The sequence below is a fragment of the Gigantopelta aegis genome, chromosome 14 (assembly GCF_016097555.1).
Source record: "Gigantopelta aegis isolate Gae_Host chromosome 14, Gae_host_genome, whole genome shotgun sequence".
In the NCBI taxonomy this organism is placed as follows: Eukaryota; Metazoa; Mollusca; class Gastropoda; order Neomphalida; family Peltospiridae; genus Gigantopelta; species Gigantopelta aegis.
In genome coordinates this window covers 9,415,788-9,434,771 of record NC_054712.1, presented here as the reverse complement: position 1 = coordinate 9,434,771, position 18,984 = coordinate 9,415,788, and the positions used below count along the sequence as shown (strand labels likewise).

General features: G+C 35.4%; 1 protein-coding gene across 5 annotated transcripts in view; it reads left to right on the top strand.

Annotated features, from left to right (window-relative positions):
- The window catches only part of LOC121389045 (AP-1 complex subunit gamma-1-like), a 59,946-nt gene that overhangs the window by 14,869 nt on the left and 26,093 nt on the right, over positions 1 to 18,984 (top strand). For 4 of the 5 annotated variants that reach the window (XM_041520653.1, XM_041520656.1, XM_041520658.1 and 1 more), the window contains 9 exons: positions 1,154 to 1,278; positions 1,826 to 1,967; positions 4,215 to 4,311; positions 4,910 to 4,998; positions 12,655 to 12,750; positions 14,501 to 14,581; positions 15,103 to 15,201; positions 16,213 to 16,268; positions 18,030 to 18,143. In XM_041520653.1, the coding sequence (XP_041376587.1) occupies positions 1,154 to 1,278; positions 1,826 to 1,967; positions 4,215 to 4,311; positions 4,910 to 4,998; positions 12,655 to 12,750; positions 14,501 to 14,581; positions 15,103 to 15,201; positions 16,213 to 16,268; positions 18,030 to 18,143 (899 nt within the window). The remainder of the gene's footprint in view (positions 1 to 1,153; positions 1,279 to 1,825; positions 1,968 to 4,214; positions 4,312 to 4,909; positions 4,999 to 12,654; positions 12,751 to 14,500; positions 14,582 to 15,102; positions 15,202 to 16,212; positions 16,269 to 18,029; positions 18,144 to 18,984) is intronic. The other variant, XM_041520654.1, reaches the window with a different exon arrangement.

The window sequence follows — 18,984 nt, the reverse complement described above, 5'->3', positions numbered from 1 at the left end:
TTGAAGGGAAGTAACTCCATCAATCAATTGTTAGAAGAAAACATTTCGTGGCTAACGGGTCGCCAATAAAACTAAATTTGCGACAGTAAAACCACCGATATACGTCCACAAATCAGAAAAGACAGTAGTGTTATCCCCTAAATGACACCAAATTAGTGCTTGTGATAGTTTTGGAATATTTTCGTGGAAATCGTTATATTAATGAAAACATTTTTGGATATACAAAAAAAGTTTTATGGTCGGCAGGTTCAAATTAGGGTCGGTCGGGTAACCGGAAACAAACAATATTTTATGATACGCCTAATGGCTCAATGGGTAGGTGTTAGGCCACTACACCTTCTCTCTCACTAACCACTAACCAACTAACCCACTAACAACTAACCCACTGTCCTGGACAGACAGCCCAGATAGCCGAGGTGTGTGCCCAGGTTAGTGTGCTTGAACCTTAATTGGATATAAGCACAGAAATAAGTTGAAATGAAATGAAATGCAAGTCTTTTTGCATTGCACAGTGAGATTGCAAAGTTGCGAGAAAGAAAAGATAAAGTTTGTTCTTAAATTGTTAAATTTGAGCACATCATGAACCTGAATCTGATGTTACTTTTTATTGTCGATGCCAGTGATCGAAATAAGCAGAATTTTTCTCTAGTCCACCAGACAAATACATCTAGAAATCAACTTGTCCGACAATATTTTAACTTGTCCAAATAAATAGTATGTTTTAATCAGGTACAAGGACAATATTTTTCATTGCTCAGAATAAAACGTCATTGAAAATATTTACTGGTCCACTGGACAACCACCAAGATACATTTTGTTTGTCTGAGCAAATATTCACTTGTCAGGACAAACGGATAAATGTTTGTTTCGAACACTGAATGACAATTGTGAGGACTGTGAACGCCTATCACGGCTTCACAAATCGGAAATTTGCGTAACCCATTATTTAGCAATATCCATTTTGCACCAACGGTAAATAGGTTACCCCAGTACCACTCCACGTGATCCACACGCTAACGAAATGATGGGACAATCTATGCAACCCTTTGTATATACATATTGTTCCTTATAATTGCTGCTCTACATGAATACTGAAATTAAGTTTGATGTAAAAAGAAATAATAATAAAGATAATTAATCTTGATATTGACAGCTGGAGTGTCTGAAGCTGATAGCGTCGCCGCGGTTTACAGACAAGCGGATTGGATACTTGGGCGCCATGTTGTTACTGGACGAGAGGCAGGATGTACACTTGCTGGTGACAAATTCACTCAAAAAGTAAGTCCTCAATTTAGAATTTCAGCTGGTCATAATTTTTACAATTTGAACCTTATTAAAAGCCTGTCCCTTTAGTAATAAGCATAATTTCTTTGTTTACTTATGTATGTCGGTCATTTCAATTACCACAATACAAAATATAAGTATGCTTAGCCAAATTTTAGATACCTATATGTAGAGCATTTCGGTAAAAATTATTAAAATGTGGTTAATATAAGGAATGTTTTATTAGGCAACAACTCAATGTTGTAACCACTTTATATAACTATTACAGGGCTAGCTCTGGCACTCGCCAAATTCACTAATCGCGAATTTTGAAAGCAGTTGGCAAATTTTATTTTAGGTTGGCAAAATAATTTCATGTAATAATTGACATTTTTTAGAAAATAACTGACAATTTCTGGACATTTTTTAAGTTTAATAGACAATGTGGTGAATTGTTTTGCTTACCCAGAGCTAGCCCTGAATTGCCAATTGGCTAATTTGGCATTGGACAGGGTGAGGTGTGGTACCAATGTTTCAGAGATTCCTTTTTTCTCTTTGCCAGTGATCTGAGTCACCAAACACAATATATTCAGAGTCTAGCCCTCTGTACACTCGGATCCATTTGTTCGACAGAGATGAGTCGCGATCTTGCTGGAGAGATTGAGAAAATGATCAAATCGTCAAATGCTTATGTGAAGAAAAAGGTATGTTGTGAAACTGATCAAATGGTGAAAAGGGTACATTTTGCACTGTGTATTTCAGTGTCTGATAAAATGTCTTGTGGCTAGTGGGTTTGTGATTTTAAATCAACCCCCCAAGCTAAACTACTAGCCCATATTTCTGACCAAATATATATATATATATATATATATATATATATATATATATTTAAAGTGTATGCTCATAGCTAATTTCATATCATTTTATTTTATTTTGTATTTTTTGACATTTTAATTATTATTTTTTTATCTGAAACTGGAATATTTTTTTAATACAAAAAATTATTTATGTGTATAAAGTAATATACTTTGTAGGTTAAAGAGAATGTAATTTTAAGACGTTTTAACTCGCTGTCTCGTATAGCAGTGAATCTGGTGATGATTTGGAATGTCTGTTGAATGTAATGCAGGCCTTTCCCCAGGATATTTTTAAGACGCTTACATATATAGCATCATTATAACACAAAAATCAAGCCAAAAGAAGTGGGGTAGTGGGTTGAAAACAGTTAAGTGTTTGCCTTCAATCCATCAAATCATGTTGGGGTTTTTTTTTTTGGGGGGGGGGGGGGACTTTAAAAAAAAAAAAAACCCCATCAATTCCCCACCCCCAACAACTTCATAATTTGCTTCATGTTGTTGTTGTTGATTTCAGCGTCGTGTTAAATGCTTGTTGTGATTTCTGCTTGTAAAATACCTAAGCTAAGAATGCTGACTTCACAGTATATTCCATTTATAAAAAAAAAACTACCAAAAAACCCCAAAAACGTTAATAAAATAAAATTTTACTTTTTTTCAAAAATCCAGCTAACTTAATAAATGTCATCTCACAGTTTAACAAATATATATCTAGCATTATCTAACAAATATGATTATTGTAAACTAATTCAGTGTACGTTTAACTGCAATTTGTATAAATACTGCATGTACATTTCCCGCGATCGCGATCTCAGTGCGTGCTCTCGACCATAGGTACAAAATTAACAAAGACAAAGGCAATAACGAAACTGCAGTTACGTATTCATTGATGCAAACAACTATTGTTTTTCTACACATTTACATCAGGATTTACTCCTGTGTAATCGTATTGTTCATGTCCGCAACAATATCTCTTGACATGTGGGTGTCAGCTGACTCTGAAGCGTGACATATATTACGCCGAGAGCTTTCCTCAGTTCAGCCAACGAACCTTCCTAACGTTCGCGAACTACTTGATTGGTGTCCGTCGTGTCCATTTGGTTTAACGTGAAGCGCACAAAACAGTGTAGTGAACGTTTTGTTTCTGCTCGGTCTGGCTGAACTCAGCCCTTGGGATAGCCGACATGTCGTTCGGCCCTGAACTGGCATGTGTATTCAAATTGACATGCATTGTCGGTTTGTTTTTATTACTTTGGTTCAAAGACTTTACAAAATTAAAATAGCAAGTTACATATCTTCCAGACATTGAATCGCTGTCACATTGCTGTCGTACATGTCGAATGCATGCCGTTAAAATTAATAACCTTGATTATTAAAATTAGCAAATATCATAAGGCATACACTGTATTCTGGATAACACCGTTTCTCGTTACCGGTCGCGAGATTGCTATTATGCTAATTGAATATTTGGTATTATTATGTTTGAGGTGTCAAATAGATTATGTAACCGTTTGTTCACATCAGAAGATAGAAAATGGCTCAGCCAAAATTTTGGCCACTTGCAAATTTTTTTGGTCGATCCGTGACCGTTCATTTTAGCAAATAACAATGTAGGTACGGTTTCGATATGGTAAATATATACCAGGATTAATGGTGACATGTTTTACTCAAGAATTTCACCTTCAAAGATGTTTATTCAATTAATAGGTATTTTCTTTGATTTGTCTTGATGCGTAATTCCCAAGCATACAGACATTATTACAACAAGCAGTTATCTGGCGGATTAGTAGTAGCCGATCACCTGTACCACGTGACCAGCACAAGCCCGCCGACAATTAAAACGGTGCGATCAATGGACCTCAAAGTGAACATCTAAAGAATTGCAGAGATACCAGATGGAAGTGTGATAATGTGTGGTGAATAACGTTACGGATCACAGCTCCATTGTTTTGTATACATGTTACAAATTAAGCCGACACGGTCCTGCAGTTAAGGCGCTTACCAGACATGAAGGCGCTTACTTGGCTCTAGGGAAACCCCTGGTAATGGAATATACGGAGTGAAAGAAGTTGTTTGTAAACTGTGTTTGTTTTTCAGTCTATACTGTGCGCATTCTGCATTATCCACAAAGTTCCTGACCTCATGGAGATGTACATACCAGCTACACGTTCATTGCTCAATGAGAAAAATCATGGTTAGTAACATACAGACTTTCGTTTCTAAGGAGCACACTTGTTATTTCAATCTATGAAGTGTAAAACATTGTCCCACTCATTTAAATAAAACTGTACTTCCCCTCTATTACGAGTAGTGCGATTTTCCGCTCCTCATAATTTTGGGAAGTTTGGTTTTTCAGAAATTAAATCTTTGCTGCTGATCAGCAATATTTTATTTTAAACGTATGTTTAGAATATGTTTATGATATAACGAAGTACTGGCTTAAAATCGCAGCTGATTTCCAGCTAGCCAGATCATTTCATCACTTGTACTTAACTGTCGGCTACATTTTACTTTATATTGTCTAAGAAGATGCTTATGATGGTGTCCTGTTTAGCATAACAGAACATTTTGTTCAGTATCGCATTGCATTGTGATTTGCTATGCAAGTTTCAGATCGTCACACAATTTAAAAACATTAAACAAAAATTGCAAATCATTTTTCAATTGACTAGAAATATTGCTAATCAAGTTTTTGAAAACAAAGTTTCCTGGCATAAGCAGCTATCTACTTTGAAACGTAGTGAGATGCAGCAGTTATTAATCATTCCTGTGTTCTGTTTTTGTTTGTGTAGGTGTTCTGTTGACAGCAGTGTGTCTTATCACGGAGATGTGTGAACGGAGTCCCGACACACTGCATCACTTCAGAAAGGTTAGTGACAATGTAAGTTGTTGCCTTACTAATACTGCATGTGCATGTCTTAATCAGTATGTACATGCATGACACTTCTTATACAGCGGGTTTATTTACTTTCTCAACATTTAAGCAAGACTGTCATCCATTCCCCCCTCCCCCCCCCCAAAAAAAAGAAAGAAGGAATTAAACAATTTATGGTATTAACTTTCATTTTCCAGAAATGTCGTTTAACAGCCAGTTTTATCTACAGGGTTTGTACTCAGTCTGAAAATCCTTAAAAAGTATGGAATTTATACTTTTCATTTTGCAGGTGTTGAAAAAGTATGGGGAAAACCCCCCAATTTTGCATGCAATTTTTGAAAAAATATGGGAAATAAGCAAATTTCAGTAACTTGCATAACGCTGCCCGAATGCGATCTCCTTTTACACACAATCGTTAACATTCTGAAGCTAATCGGGAGTTTCTGATTTTATACACTTGCACAGTGTACATTCGGAAGTTAGTCATATAAATCTGGAAAATGGTTTAATATGTTTTCGAAAAGGTATGGAATAAGTATAGAAATTAATTTTGAAAAAGGTGTATGAACCCTGTATCTATTTTTGGTTTCAAAATGTGTGTACGGCTATGTTCCGATATACATGGATACGGATCTGATCATACAGCATGTATACTCGGCATCACTATTGAAGGGTCTCTCATATTGTTAGTACTACACAGTTGAAAATGCGTCGTGTTTTGACTAATGTTGAGAAGGGCAGTGGAGTAGGTCTGAACACAGTCAACGAGAAGTCGCAAGGCACTTTAATGTCAGTCAGAGTGTCATTGGGTGGATGATGCAATGACTTCAAATGACTGGATCCGTTTCCTATGCACAAAGACCAGGACCAGCATTAAGCAAAGCAAAAACATGACACATTTTAAATTGAAGTGTGCGTGAATATGTGGATGGCAATCATGCAGACTTTTATACCCATGGTGAGAACACATTGCACAGGCACAACATACAGAATTGTAGACATGGGTGCGTTGAGACAACCCATTTATTGGGGTGATAGTAAGGGACCGTAACAAAAGTATATTGAAGCCAGAGAGACTAAGTCACTTAGTCTGGGGGGGAGGGTGTTTATGATTTCAACATCTCCATTTAGTCTTTTTATCACTTTTGGCTTCACTTGCTTTGAACTTGAAAATCATCATACAAACACAACCCAAAAGGCTTCAAAACACTGGCCAAGGTATTTATTGTCGACCTACTGCCCATGCAAACCAGGATATCAAGGTGGCTAGGTATGTATTACAGTCAACTCTCGTTATAACGGCCATGTTGGTACCACACAGGTCTTGCCGTTGTAACGATCGTAAAGAGTTAGCTCTCTTAGTATGACAAGTGGTTTGGCAATCATGTGTAACACTAATAAATAATAAAGTAATGAAACAAACAAAACAAAAAACAAACAAACAATTGTTGTTATACATCTTGAGCGTGTTTAGGATGATTTTCTTTAATAGGAGTCACTTCTCTTTTTTCACTTATCGAAATTTGCGCGTAGCGTCGTGTCGCGGGTGTGTGTGATATTTTCTCCCAATAAACAGCGCATTAAAACATTTCACGATATATTGTAACTTCTAATTAACAAAAAGAGACTTGACAGGAACAACTCAACTCTGCATCAAGATATTAACAACAATACAAGTTGTTTAAAAAATCTCTACCTTGCACATCAAGCGCTGGAATAGAGCCGAAAAACGGCAATTGCAACAGCAAAAAAGAAGAGAAAAGAAGCATAAATTTTCTTAAATTGCTGGAAAATATGACTTGAGAAATAGGCCAACTTGGAGCTTATGTCATTGGCGTCTGATGAAAGATACCAATGGGCATATTGTCATTGGATGTATAGTTTAATAGTTACAAAGCCTTTCAGAGTGCCTTGGTTGGCCTCATATCACTGTTTAAAAACATTGTTTCACTATGTGCATTCATGAATAAATACTGTTTGTTTCTTTTATATTACTACTGTCTTCCTTTGGTCTTTTCCAAACCTTGTTCTGTAACGTCAATTTGGATGAAGCCAAAGTCAACTGCCCATTTAGTCTTTTTGAGGGGGGTGGGGGGTCAGAATCAAGACTAAGTGACTTAGTCTCTCTGGCTTCAATATACTTTTGTTACGGTCCCTAAGTACGTGTGTTTGCATAACATTTACCACTTTGTTGTGGCCTATAACCGGAAGTACCATTACTCATATTGAAATCCAAATGCTACTTAGGAAACCTCACTCTGGGCCTAATCCACGAAGGCCATACATTCCTTCTTTCATAATCAGACCTGTCAACCTTTAGTCAAGAGAAAGCAGGAGGTGTGTGTTGAAAAAGCAGGAGATTTTGTCAAAAAACAGGAGATTTTTTAACTTCACACAATTTAACCCAAAATCACAAGGTTGTTGTAAACATTATTACAATATGTTATATGAACACTACATAATGTCATATATACTTGTTAACTTTAGACCTTGGCTTTAAAATTTCTTTTAAATTAATTTTTTTTTTTTTTTTTTTTAAATGTGTGTATATATATTTCTTTTCAAAGTTTAAATATCATTATGATTTAATATAAAAAAAAATTAAAAATCTCTTTTATCCCAAAATGTTAAGAACATTAACAAGAAATTAAACAAATTAATTAGTACATTTACGGCATTACACTTACAGGTTACGTTACATCATCATTTGTGGCTAGTGTACCCAAATTGAAGTACCCAAGACAAATTTATATAAATCTTATAAATTAATATTCAGTTTTTACTATAATGAGGAACAGTGGCGTGATACTTATTTAAAATCATTATAATGATGCAATAAACATTGTATTTCCATTAATGAAGTAAAACCTCATTACGGACATTGTGTGAAATATACCGGAATTATACCCATTTCTGTGGATAACTTTATATCAAACACAACATTTATTAATTGTAAAAAAAAAAAAATCTATTGAAGTGTACCCTTGTTACCAAAGTTTTACTGCTCAAACATACAAAATTAACTGACACAAGTATGTTTATATAGCTAATTGGTCTTTTTGTTGTCTTCAATGTGATTTTAACATGCATTGTGTGTATTGCTGTCAACCCTGGGCCAGAGTCTGGCACTTCAGATCCGTCATAGTTACTTCCCTTATGTTATTTTGGTAAAAGGGGATCAAATTTTTTTTATGCTTACAAAAATGTCATTTAACAGGAGAAATTGTCTCCTGCACAGGTTGTCAGGAGATTTGATCAAATACCAGGAGACTCCTGCCGAATCCAGGAGGGTTGACAGGTCTGTTCATAATTAGTGTGTTGGACAGGCATCATTAACGTGTAGTACTAACAATATGAGTGACTGTTCAGTAGTGACGCTAAGTAAGTATATATAGATATATATATATATATGTAAATATATATATATATGTAAATATATATATATATATATATATATATATATATATAATATATATGTAAATAGGACTGTAGCCTGACATCGTGTTTATGTATGTACAGTTATAAATGGAAGCTCTATTTTTGTCGGGGCGTGATGCAACCCAGTGGTAAAGAGCTCACTTGATGCACAGTTGGTTTGGGATTGATCCCTGTCAGTGGGCCCCTTGGGCTATTTCTCGCTCCAGCCAGTGCACCACGATTGGTACATCAAAAGCCTTGGTATGGCTATCCTATCTGTGGTGGTGCATATAACAGATCCCTTGCTGCTAATTGAAAAGAGTAGTCCATGAAGTGGTGACAGCGGGTTTTGTCCCTCAATATCTGTGTGGTCCTTAACCATATGCCCGACACCATATAATCGTAAATAAAATGTGTTGAGTGCGTCGTTAGATAAACCATTTCCTTCCTTCCTTCCTTCTCTATTTTTTCATCTTCAATGTGTGGTTTGGTATGCAAATATGATTTCAGTCACTACATGGGGTGATAGAAATAATCGGGTCCATCTTCGGATACCGTATCTGTCTTCAATACAGGTTTTACCTGTATGTGGAAAAATTTTCTCGGTGTTAAAAAAGTTTCCTTGAAAGTGTAAATATTGTGTTAACACTAATACTGCTAATATTAAAATCACAATGTGGAGTCTGGCATGCATTTCTTTGTTGCTGTTTTGAGGTTTTCCTGTTACCATCATTTTGTAATTCTAAACTTTTCTTTCAATTTTGTTTGGAGGGTCTGGCACATTGTTTTGTCCAAAATGCATTTCTTTTTTATTAAATAAAATTTTATTTTTTATACTAGTCAAATTAATATTTACATCAAGAAATTAACATTTGACAGCAATATATTTTTATTAATTACTGTATATCAGATGTTTGTTTTTAATAGTTTTATTGTAGAACTTTACTTAAGCAGTATATGATATGAATAAGCAAATAAATGTATGTTCCCCAAAGCACATTGCACATTTGGTTGATTATTAATCGGTCATCAAACAGTTAGTACATATTGGTGATCAGTTATAGAATTTCATTTCTACCTACATAATGGACTGCCTGATCCACTGATTTGCATGCCCAAGGTAATGTGCTTGAACTTTAGTAATAGGATATTAGCATGAAAATTATTTATTTTAATAAATGTACTGTTCAGGGGTGGGAATTCTCCTTGGATCAGCTGTTTTCCTCTCATGGAACAATATGTTTCCTCACATTTTAATCGTCCTTTCCTCCAAAATGTGTCAGATGGCACAGATTTTAACCTAGGATTTCAAGAATTTCTGGGACCCCTTTAAACTTCCTCTTTTTTTGCAGTTCATCAATCCCCACCCCTGACACGGTATATAAACGTTATTAAACATGTTTTCATGAATGGACAGTAGTATTAGTCTTGCATCAGCTGTTTCATTCAGAGCACACGACCCTGAAGTTCAAAAAGTCTCAGACTGCGCTAGGCAAGACCAGAACTTAAGAATTTGTCACCTACGGCAATATTTTAATAGAATTGCCATGGGTGAAACAGCCATTTGATGACAATTTTGAGCCTGCCTGCGGGAGTTTTTTTTTTTTATCAAAGTGATTTTTGCCGCAAATCAACATGACTGAAAGGTTATTTTGCTTTATGTAGACATATTTCAAAAGCACAGATGTTAAATCCTATCAAATAATATGCACCAAGTATGTTACGAACATGTAAATGCTAGTTTAGTGTGATAAATATCTGGGAAATTGATTATCGTACTCTTACAAATAATTGTGTGCTTCGAGTTTCTCAAAATAAATCCTGACATCTATGTCGCCTATGTCTATAAGAATGAATGAATGAATGAATGTTTAACGACACCCTAGCACGAAAAATACATCGGCTATTGGGTGTCAAACTATGATAATTCAAATAAATAAAGTGATGATCAACATCAATATAAAAATTCAATGTTTAAACAAAAACAGTGTAAAGAACTGTGCCAAAAATACAAATACAAATATCACAGAATTTTACGGACACCGAATTTTACTCTGAACTTCCATTTGTGCTGTATTGGCCATTCTCAAAGAGAATGTTACACCCCTGCACCACGGTGAGGTTACAGCACACGCAGGGGATGTCTATAAGAAGCCATTTAAAAAAACATTTGTTATATCACATAATACAGTACAGCTTTCTAGTACACTTTGGGTTTTTTGTATCTGACATGACATATTATATTAATAGATTGTGGTTGTTTTTTGGCAATTTTAATGTTCGGGGGGGGGGGGGGGGGGGGGGCTATAGGTTTCATCTCCGCCCTTCTGTCTGCCTGTCCATCTGTCCTACGTATGTATGGTTTTCTGGATATTGTTTGACATTTCCTCAGGAATTGAAATTTTGTGTATAGCTTTATTATGTACTTCTAAAGATCAAGCTTGACTTTCATGGTGATTTACCCATTTTTCACAGAGTTATGGTACTTGAAATTAGGAGATACAAAAATGTTAACATTTCCGTGTAATTCTTTATCATGTAGTTACAGATCAAGCTTGTCTCAATGGCAGGTTCTTGTTTTAAAAAAATTGCCATAGACAGGCTCAAAATTGACGTTTGAGAAAATATTTTTAAAGGTAGACTGAACTCCAACAAGAGCCTTATGTGTTGGAAAGATGCATAACCGGACCACCAACACATACTGATACTTTAACAAATGAAAAATGCGTAGTAATTTTAGAGTTAATAAAAAAAACATGATTATTCCTGCTAACTGGGGGCAGCCATTTTGTTTCATTTTTGTGATGTCCGGTGGTATAGCTTGGGGCGAAGTGACGTCAGCTCCGTTTGACTTCTCTATTATGCATAGTGTCAACAAACGCTCTAATTTATGACAAGGCGCTTCACTTTCATCAACCTGACTTGTAAAAGAATGCAAATGACTTGATAGTGTAATAAACTATTTAACTAAATATATTTCATTTTGCATCAATATAACAAAATGGAGTTATAGTATTTTTTTCTTTTAAAAAATCCAAAGAAAAAATGCATATTATTAGGCCTATTGGTAGGATACGTTCGAGCAAAAATGACCACTCATGATACCCAAGTGATAATTTTCTTTGGGACGACGTAATTGGTCAGTTTTGTGACTTTAGATGGGAAAGTCTACTTAATCAAGGGTTTTACAGAATTACAGTAATAAAGCAGCAGGATTTGAGGTTATCACACACTACCCTGTGATCTTAATAAAAGAGGCATGTCTTTTTAGTGTGTCTAGACACTGTCTGGGGACAGTCTAAATATACACCTGCCAATCAAGAACCACAGGTACAGGCCACGGAAAGAAAAGACCAATTAACCAAGAAAACACTCCGACCATTATTTAAGTACGTGGGTTAATTTATATACAAAACATAATACAGTTATTTCAACACTGACAATGGTGGTTTATTGTGTATTGAAAAATTAACCACATATACACGATGCTATGTTACTGGGATGTTTTGTTTCTTCAGTTCGAAGAATAATTCCTGACATGACATGTTAGGTATTATGTAACCACCATCTCGCCAGAGGGCGTATTCACTGGGATGGTACAAAATGCTGCACCCGTTCTATATAATAGCCGTCACATTTAATCATTTTATTAATTAACTATACGATTATACTTGTTGATATTAAGCAATAATGTGCATTATGTATCGTTGAATGTGCATACCAGTCCAAAAGCCTTGCTTTAGCATTTCTTTAAGTTGGGAGTCATGTCATGGTGACATGTACATTTTCGTGCATAACTCATTTTAAAAAAGTGCTGTCTTTGGGCCGTTTCGCCCATGAAAATTCTTCTAAAAAGTACTGTGGGAGACAAATTTTTTAGTTGGAGCCCTAGGAGTCATAGTGATTTACCCATTTTTTTCAGAGTTGTGGCCCTTGAAATTAGGAGATACAAAAATGTTAACATTTTTGTGTATAGCTTTATCATGTACTGTTACAGATCAAGCTTGACTTTCATATCAACTTATTAATTTTTGACAGACGAAAATTTGATTTCCTGGACTTTTTTCACAGAGTTATGGCCCTTGAACTTAGGAGATATGAAAATTGTTTGTGCCCAGTAGAGAAGATGTATTGCGTTAGCAGTATCCCAGAATGCTTGTTTTTATTACTTGTGATACATAATTTATGTAATTTCAACATCAATAATTTTTATAGTGTTTTATGATATAATGTTCTTGTTTTCAGCTTGTGCCACAGTTAGTGCGAATATTGAAAAATTTAATAATGGCTGGCTACTCCCCTGAACATGATGTCTCTGGCGTCAGTGATCCCTTTCTTCAGGTAACACTTCAGGATCTTGTTTATACTGTTTTAATATTATTTTCTCTATGACTATTAAACGAACTGTAACACATGATGAAAATAAAAGCTGAGAACTTGAGGATCACCAGATCAAAAAATCTTTTACACTGTTTCTGGACATTTGATGTGCAGTACCTCATTCCAGCCAGTGCACTATGACTGGTATGTCAAAAGCTGTGGTTTGTGCTATCCTGTCTGTGGGATGTTGAATATATGGCTGACACATTCATTCATCTTTCTCATCTATCACCCTCTGCCTATCATTCTCATTATCTTAATGTAAAAAACATTCTAATTTCTCCCATGATTTCAATTTGTTTCAACCCTTTCTGTCAGTTTCCTCCGCCTCTGTCTTCTGAACTGTCCACACCATCGCCTACCTGTCTCAACTTCTTCCATGGGTGCAGTCTTTCTGTATTTCCCTGCACCCACCTGGCATCCTCGTCCTCTGCCGCTAATAAACCTGGTCTGTCTCACGGCACTAACTAATGACTGCCGGTAGTAGGGGTGCATAGTAGGTGGTTACAAGTGCCTCTTAACAATGCCAATAGTCTTATTCAACTTACCGTACTAGCACAACAACAATGCTATACGATCCTGAGTTATAATCGATAACAAGGATATACGGTCTACCCATGTGCAGGTGTAGGTCATACATCTGGCAAGGGAGATAATTCTGCAGTGGAGGTTATAACTCGTATAGCGTTGTTGTGCTGGTACTAGGTAAGTATGAATAATAATGAAAATTAGAAACAAATTTTCTAAAAGGAACTACTGAACACTCACTGAAGTGGTCAGACTAAGCCCGCAGGTAAAAGCTGATGGGGAATGGCAGGTGTGTGGCACAGATAGCCATAAGAGACAAGCACATGTCGCAGTTGTAGAGACAAGGACTGGGATGTGGAGGTGGACAGCGAAAGAAGTTGAAAGATAGGAGTTGCCAGGTCGGGAAGAAATGAGAGAGAGAGAGAGAGAGAGAGAGAGAGAGAGAGAGAGAGAGAGAGAGAGAGAGGGAGGGAGAGGAGAGGGGGAGGGAGGGAGGGAGAGAGAGGAGAGAGGGAGGGAGGGAGGGAGAAACAAAACAAAACGTAGCTGGCTTTTGCTCTAAGACTGTCAAAACTACCAAATGTTTGATATCCAGTAGCCGATGACTAATAAATCAATGTGCTCAAGTGGTTTCGTTAATCAAAACAAACAAACTTTGATGTGCAGTACACTAGTAATCAATGATTTTACAATAGTAAAGATGTTTTCAATCTACCAGGTAGTCACTTTATCAAGGATCAAGCAAACTGAGATGTGCAGTACACTAGTAATCAATGATTTTACAATAGTAAAGATGTTTTCAATCTACCAGGTAGTCACTTTATCAAGGATCAAGCAAACTGAGATGTGCAGTACACTAGTAATCAGTGATTTTACAATAGTAAAGATGTTTTCAATCTACCAGGTAGTCACTTTATCAAGGATCAAGCAAACTGAGATGTGCAGTACACTAGTAATCAGTGATTTTACAATAGTAAAGATGTTTTCAATCTACCAGGTAGTCACTTTATCAAGGATCAAGCAAACTGAGATGTGCAGTACACTAGTAATCAATGATTTTACAATAGTAAAGATGTTTTCAATCTACCAGGTAGTCACTTTATCAAGGATCAAGCAAACTGAGATGCAAGCTTGATGTAAGATGCAAGCTTAATGCTTAATTGTATTTTCATGTGTGTTTTAGGTGAAGATTCTGAGGTTACTACGGATACTAGGGAAGAATGATGCTGACGCCAGTGAGACAATGAATGACATACTGGCACAGGTGAGTTTACAGTGCATTGTACATCATATGTGGTAAATCAACCCGTTTTAATTGGACTTTTACTCTTTGTAATCTATAGTGTACCATGGCAAAAATCACTATAAACATGTTTACTGGTCATTCATATACTCAGGGCTAGCTCTGGGTGAGCAAACTATTTCACCAAATTGTTTATTACACTTCAAAAACTGCACAAATCAACAGTTAGTTTCTTTAAAATGTCAATTATTACATGAAATTATTTCACCAAATTAAAATTAAAATTCCCCAACAGCTTTTAAAATTCGCAGTTGGCGAATTTTTTTGAGTGCCAGAGCTAGCCCTTTCTTTTTCTTTTATATTATAATAAAAAATAAAAAAAATCATTTACAATTTCCTCAAAAGTTAATTTTATTTTAATTCAGACCTTCAAAGGATATTATATCAAACTTTGATGTTGTACACATGGATATCTACTATAATAAGTTTCTTATTAAAATATATAACTGAATATTAAAATAGTTGGTTGTGTTTCTCAACAGGTTGCCACGAATACAGATACGAGTAAAAATGTTGGCCATGCGATCCTGTATGAAATAGTGCTTACCATTATGGGAATTCAGTCCGAGGCAGGCTTACGGGTAAGATACGGCTTGTGCACTCAGTAATTACAGAATGCGATACATTAAAAGGCATATCAGGATGGGATATAGCTCAGTCGCTGTGCCACTGGGCTACATACCACCCCTGGTGTGAGCGAAGCCTCAGCAGACCCATTTGGTTTTTCCAGTGCCGCTAGGCTGGTATATCAAAGGCTATGGTGCGTGTTGCCCTGTCTATGGGAAAGTCCCATGCTGATAATGGATAAAATGTAGCTGGTTTCCTCTGAAAACTGGGTCAGAATTATTAAATGTATGAATATGCTTTACAAAACAAGACTAATCAAAGGCATATCTTTGTCTATAGTTGTTGCAACTATTTTTAATACATCATTGTTGGAAAAACCGGCCTCAGTGGTGTCGTGGTTAGACAATCGGCCTACAGGCTGGTAGGTACTGGGTTTGGACCCCAGTCAAGGCATGGGATTTTTAATCCAGATACCGACTCCAAACCCTGAGTGAGTGCTCCGCAAGGCTCAATGGGTAGGTGTAAACCACTTGCACCGACCAGTGATCCATAACTGGTTCAACAAAGGCCATGGTTTGTGCTATCCTGCCTGTGGGAAGCACAAATAAAAGATCCCTTGCTGCTAATTGGAAAAAGTAGCCCATGTAGTGGCGACAGCGGGTTTCCTCTCAAAATCTGTGTGGTCCTTAACCATATGTCTGACGCCATATAACCGTAAATAAAATGTGTTGAGTGCGTCTTTAAATAAAACATTTCTTTCTTTCATTATTGGAAAAGGATGAGACGGCTTTCATGTTGATTCTAAAAGTTTGTTTATATAACTAAACCACTAGAGCACATATATAAATCTGCTATTGGATGTCAAAATGGAAGTTTCAAATGATGGCTATTAAGACAATCCTGCCTACTCTCTTAATTACAATATTTTTATCATATAATTGCTCACTTACCTTATCGAATTAAAGATGGCATTGTGGGAAGGTGTGTTCAGCTGTTTTTATCTTTTGTTTGTTTTGTTTTTACAGGTTCTAGCTGTAAATATTTTAGGAAGATTTCTTTTAAACAGTGATAAAAATATTAGGTAAGTACTTTGGGGAATGATTTATACTTAGTTTCGTATTTTTACGTAAAATATACATTGTTTCATTTCTGACAAGTTTGTGGAGTAAATGTTTCAATCCAAGAATGGTTTTTTTACAACTTTTCATTGTGAGAAAATATTCTGTTACGCCTTGCAGAAAGTTAATCTATATATTTTTCGTATTCAATTTTAAATGTACGCATTTATCGCATATATACAAGAGAATTGTTTAGGTTAATATGAGACGTAGTCGGTACTAAGAAAGCACTTTTTGAAAAAAATACCTAAAGATACTGAAAGGTATCCGATTTGTGTTGATGAAACATGTTGCTAATTTTAAAAGGACAGTTAAGTTTAGTTAATCTACAAACCTGTAACACATTTGGATAATGTTACAAGTGAGTGAAACATAAGTTTCTGACTTTGAAATGGTAAAAATAGACTAAAACTCTGTTACTTAGACTCACATACGTTTTTTAAAATATGAGAAATGCACTTTGTGATATTAAAAACACCAGGATGACCAAAAACACTCCGATGTACAAAAATGGATAATCTAACCAATAAAATCTAAGTAAGTATGATTTCGGTTATCAAAAATGGCTCTAATAGTAAAAAATATGCCTTAGTGTCAGAAATAGAATAAAAATTATTTAACAGACAAATAAATATTTAGTAAATACCTATTTAATGATACTCTACCTAATTTAGCATTTACTTGTTTGGGCTCTCATTGATGTAGAAGGTGGGGTTTACTCTTGAAATTAAAATAAAAATGTCAGTAAACAGGAGATTTGTGACCTTTATTGGAACAGACTATAACACATTTTGATGGGATATGTGTCAATTTCATTTACCCTTAAACAAACTTTTAATTTAAAACTGCAAGATAACTGATTATTTTGAACTGCAGCATAAATATTAATTTTGACCAGCATATTTAGTGAATATAAATTCAATATAAATACAGTAGAAATGTACACAATCTTACAACCACTTAAAGGTGCTATATCAGAAGTTATATGTGATCATCTGTTTGTGATAAAGATTCTCCAATAAAAATGTATTTTCTACTAGTTGATAAAATTATTTCCTATAATCATAATTATGGGCATATAGTTAAAGGTGTAGTCTTTAAATGTTAAAACAAAATTTAATAAAAACATGATTTTCAATAGCTGTCATTATGCAACTTTGAGATAGCACCTTTAATACCGGAAAATATAGATCACAAACTCAAAATGGTTCTTGACAGTTTTGCTCAAAAGTTACTTATAAATGTCTACAAATATTTTGTTTTGGAGAGGAATAGGGGTAAACCAGCATCAGAAATAGTCCCTCACATATTGTAACAGCAATAAAATTGACATATGTTGACTAAACTTTGTCATAGTCTGTTCCAGTAAAGTGCACAAATCACCTGTTTACTGACGTATTTCTTTTAATTTCAAGAATAAACGCCACCTTGTACACAAGTGAGAGCCAAAACAAGTAAATGCTAAATTAGGTAGACTATAATTAATTAGATATTTACAAAATATTTACTTGTCTGTTTAATATGTAAGAAATAATTGACGAAAATCACATTTATTCTATTTCCGACAGTACTATAGTGTATGTCTCTTTAAATAATGTAATTTTTGCATTGATATTGATAATTTTAAGAATACCATATGGCATATTAAATTACTAAAGCAGATTTAAGAACAATGTATTATTCGTGTAGAATATTGGACTTACAAAGCTGGTTACGTTTTTCAGGTATGTAGCCTTGAACACATTGTTACGAGTGGTGCAGGCAGACTACAATGCTGTTCAGAGACATCGAACAACAATCGTCGACTGCCTCAAGGATCCAGATGTATCCATCAGAAAGTTGGTATTTTATTACATGCCATTAGCTTTGTCTTTCTTGTGCTTCAGTTTCAACTATTAGTGTTAGGGATTTTTTTTGGGTCATACCTCATTTCTCTCATTTTGAGCTGTCTCTCTTCTTCTGTTTTTTTGTCTTGCCATTACAAGAAAAAGTTAGTTTTTGTTTAACAACACCACTAGAGTACATTGATTTTATTAATCATCTGCTATTGGATGTCAAATGTTTGGTACTTTTGACATATAGTCTTAGAGAGGAAACCTGGACCGATCCCAAATCGAACGTTCATCAAGCAAGCACTTTATCACTGGACTATGTCCCTCCACCGTCTTTACAATGTAAAAAGCCAAGATATAGGTATTACCTTTCTGAAATGGTTAACTTTTGCATTAAAGTATTGTATTTAGATCAGTTTCTTACAAACTGTAAGTTCTAGATCGGTAAAACTTGGTTTATTGTTGCACCCATGTATGGATGTTCATCACAATGCATGGAAATATTTTATGATAGGCAAAAGTGAAGCCAATGAACAGTAAGGTGATGGCTTTAGCTTGGTTAATACTTAGACATTCTGGATTTTTTTGGTCAATATATATATATATATGGATTAATTTTGATTGACTTTCAAGAGTTCATGTTTAAGATAATTTTATTCGATGATGTAGAGTATCATCGTTTTTTGTAATCTGTTTACTAAACAACCGGCCTTGGTGGCGTCGTGGTAGGCCATCGGTCTACAGGCTGGTAGGTACTGGGTTCGGATCCCAGTCGAGGCATGGGATTTTTAATCCAGATACTGACTCCAAACCCTGAGTGAGTGCTCCGCAAGGCTCAATGGGTAGG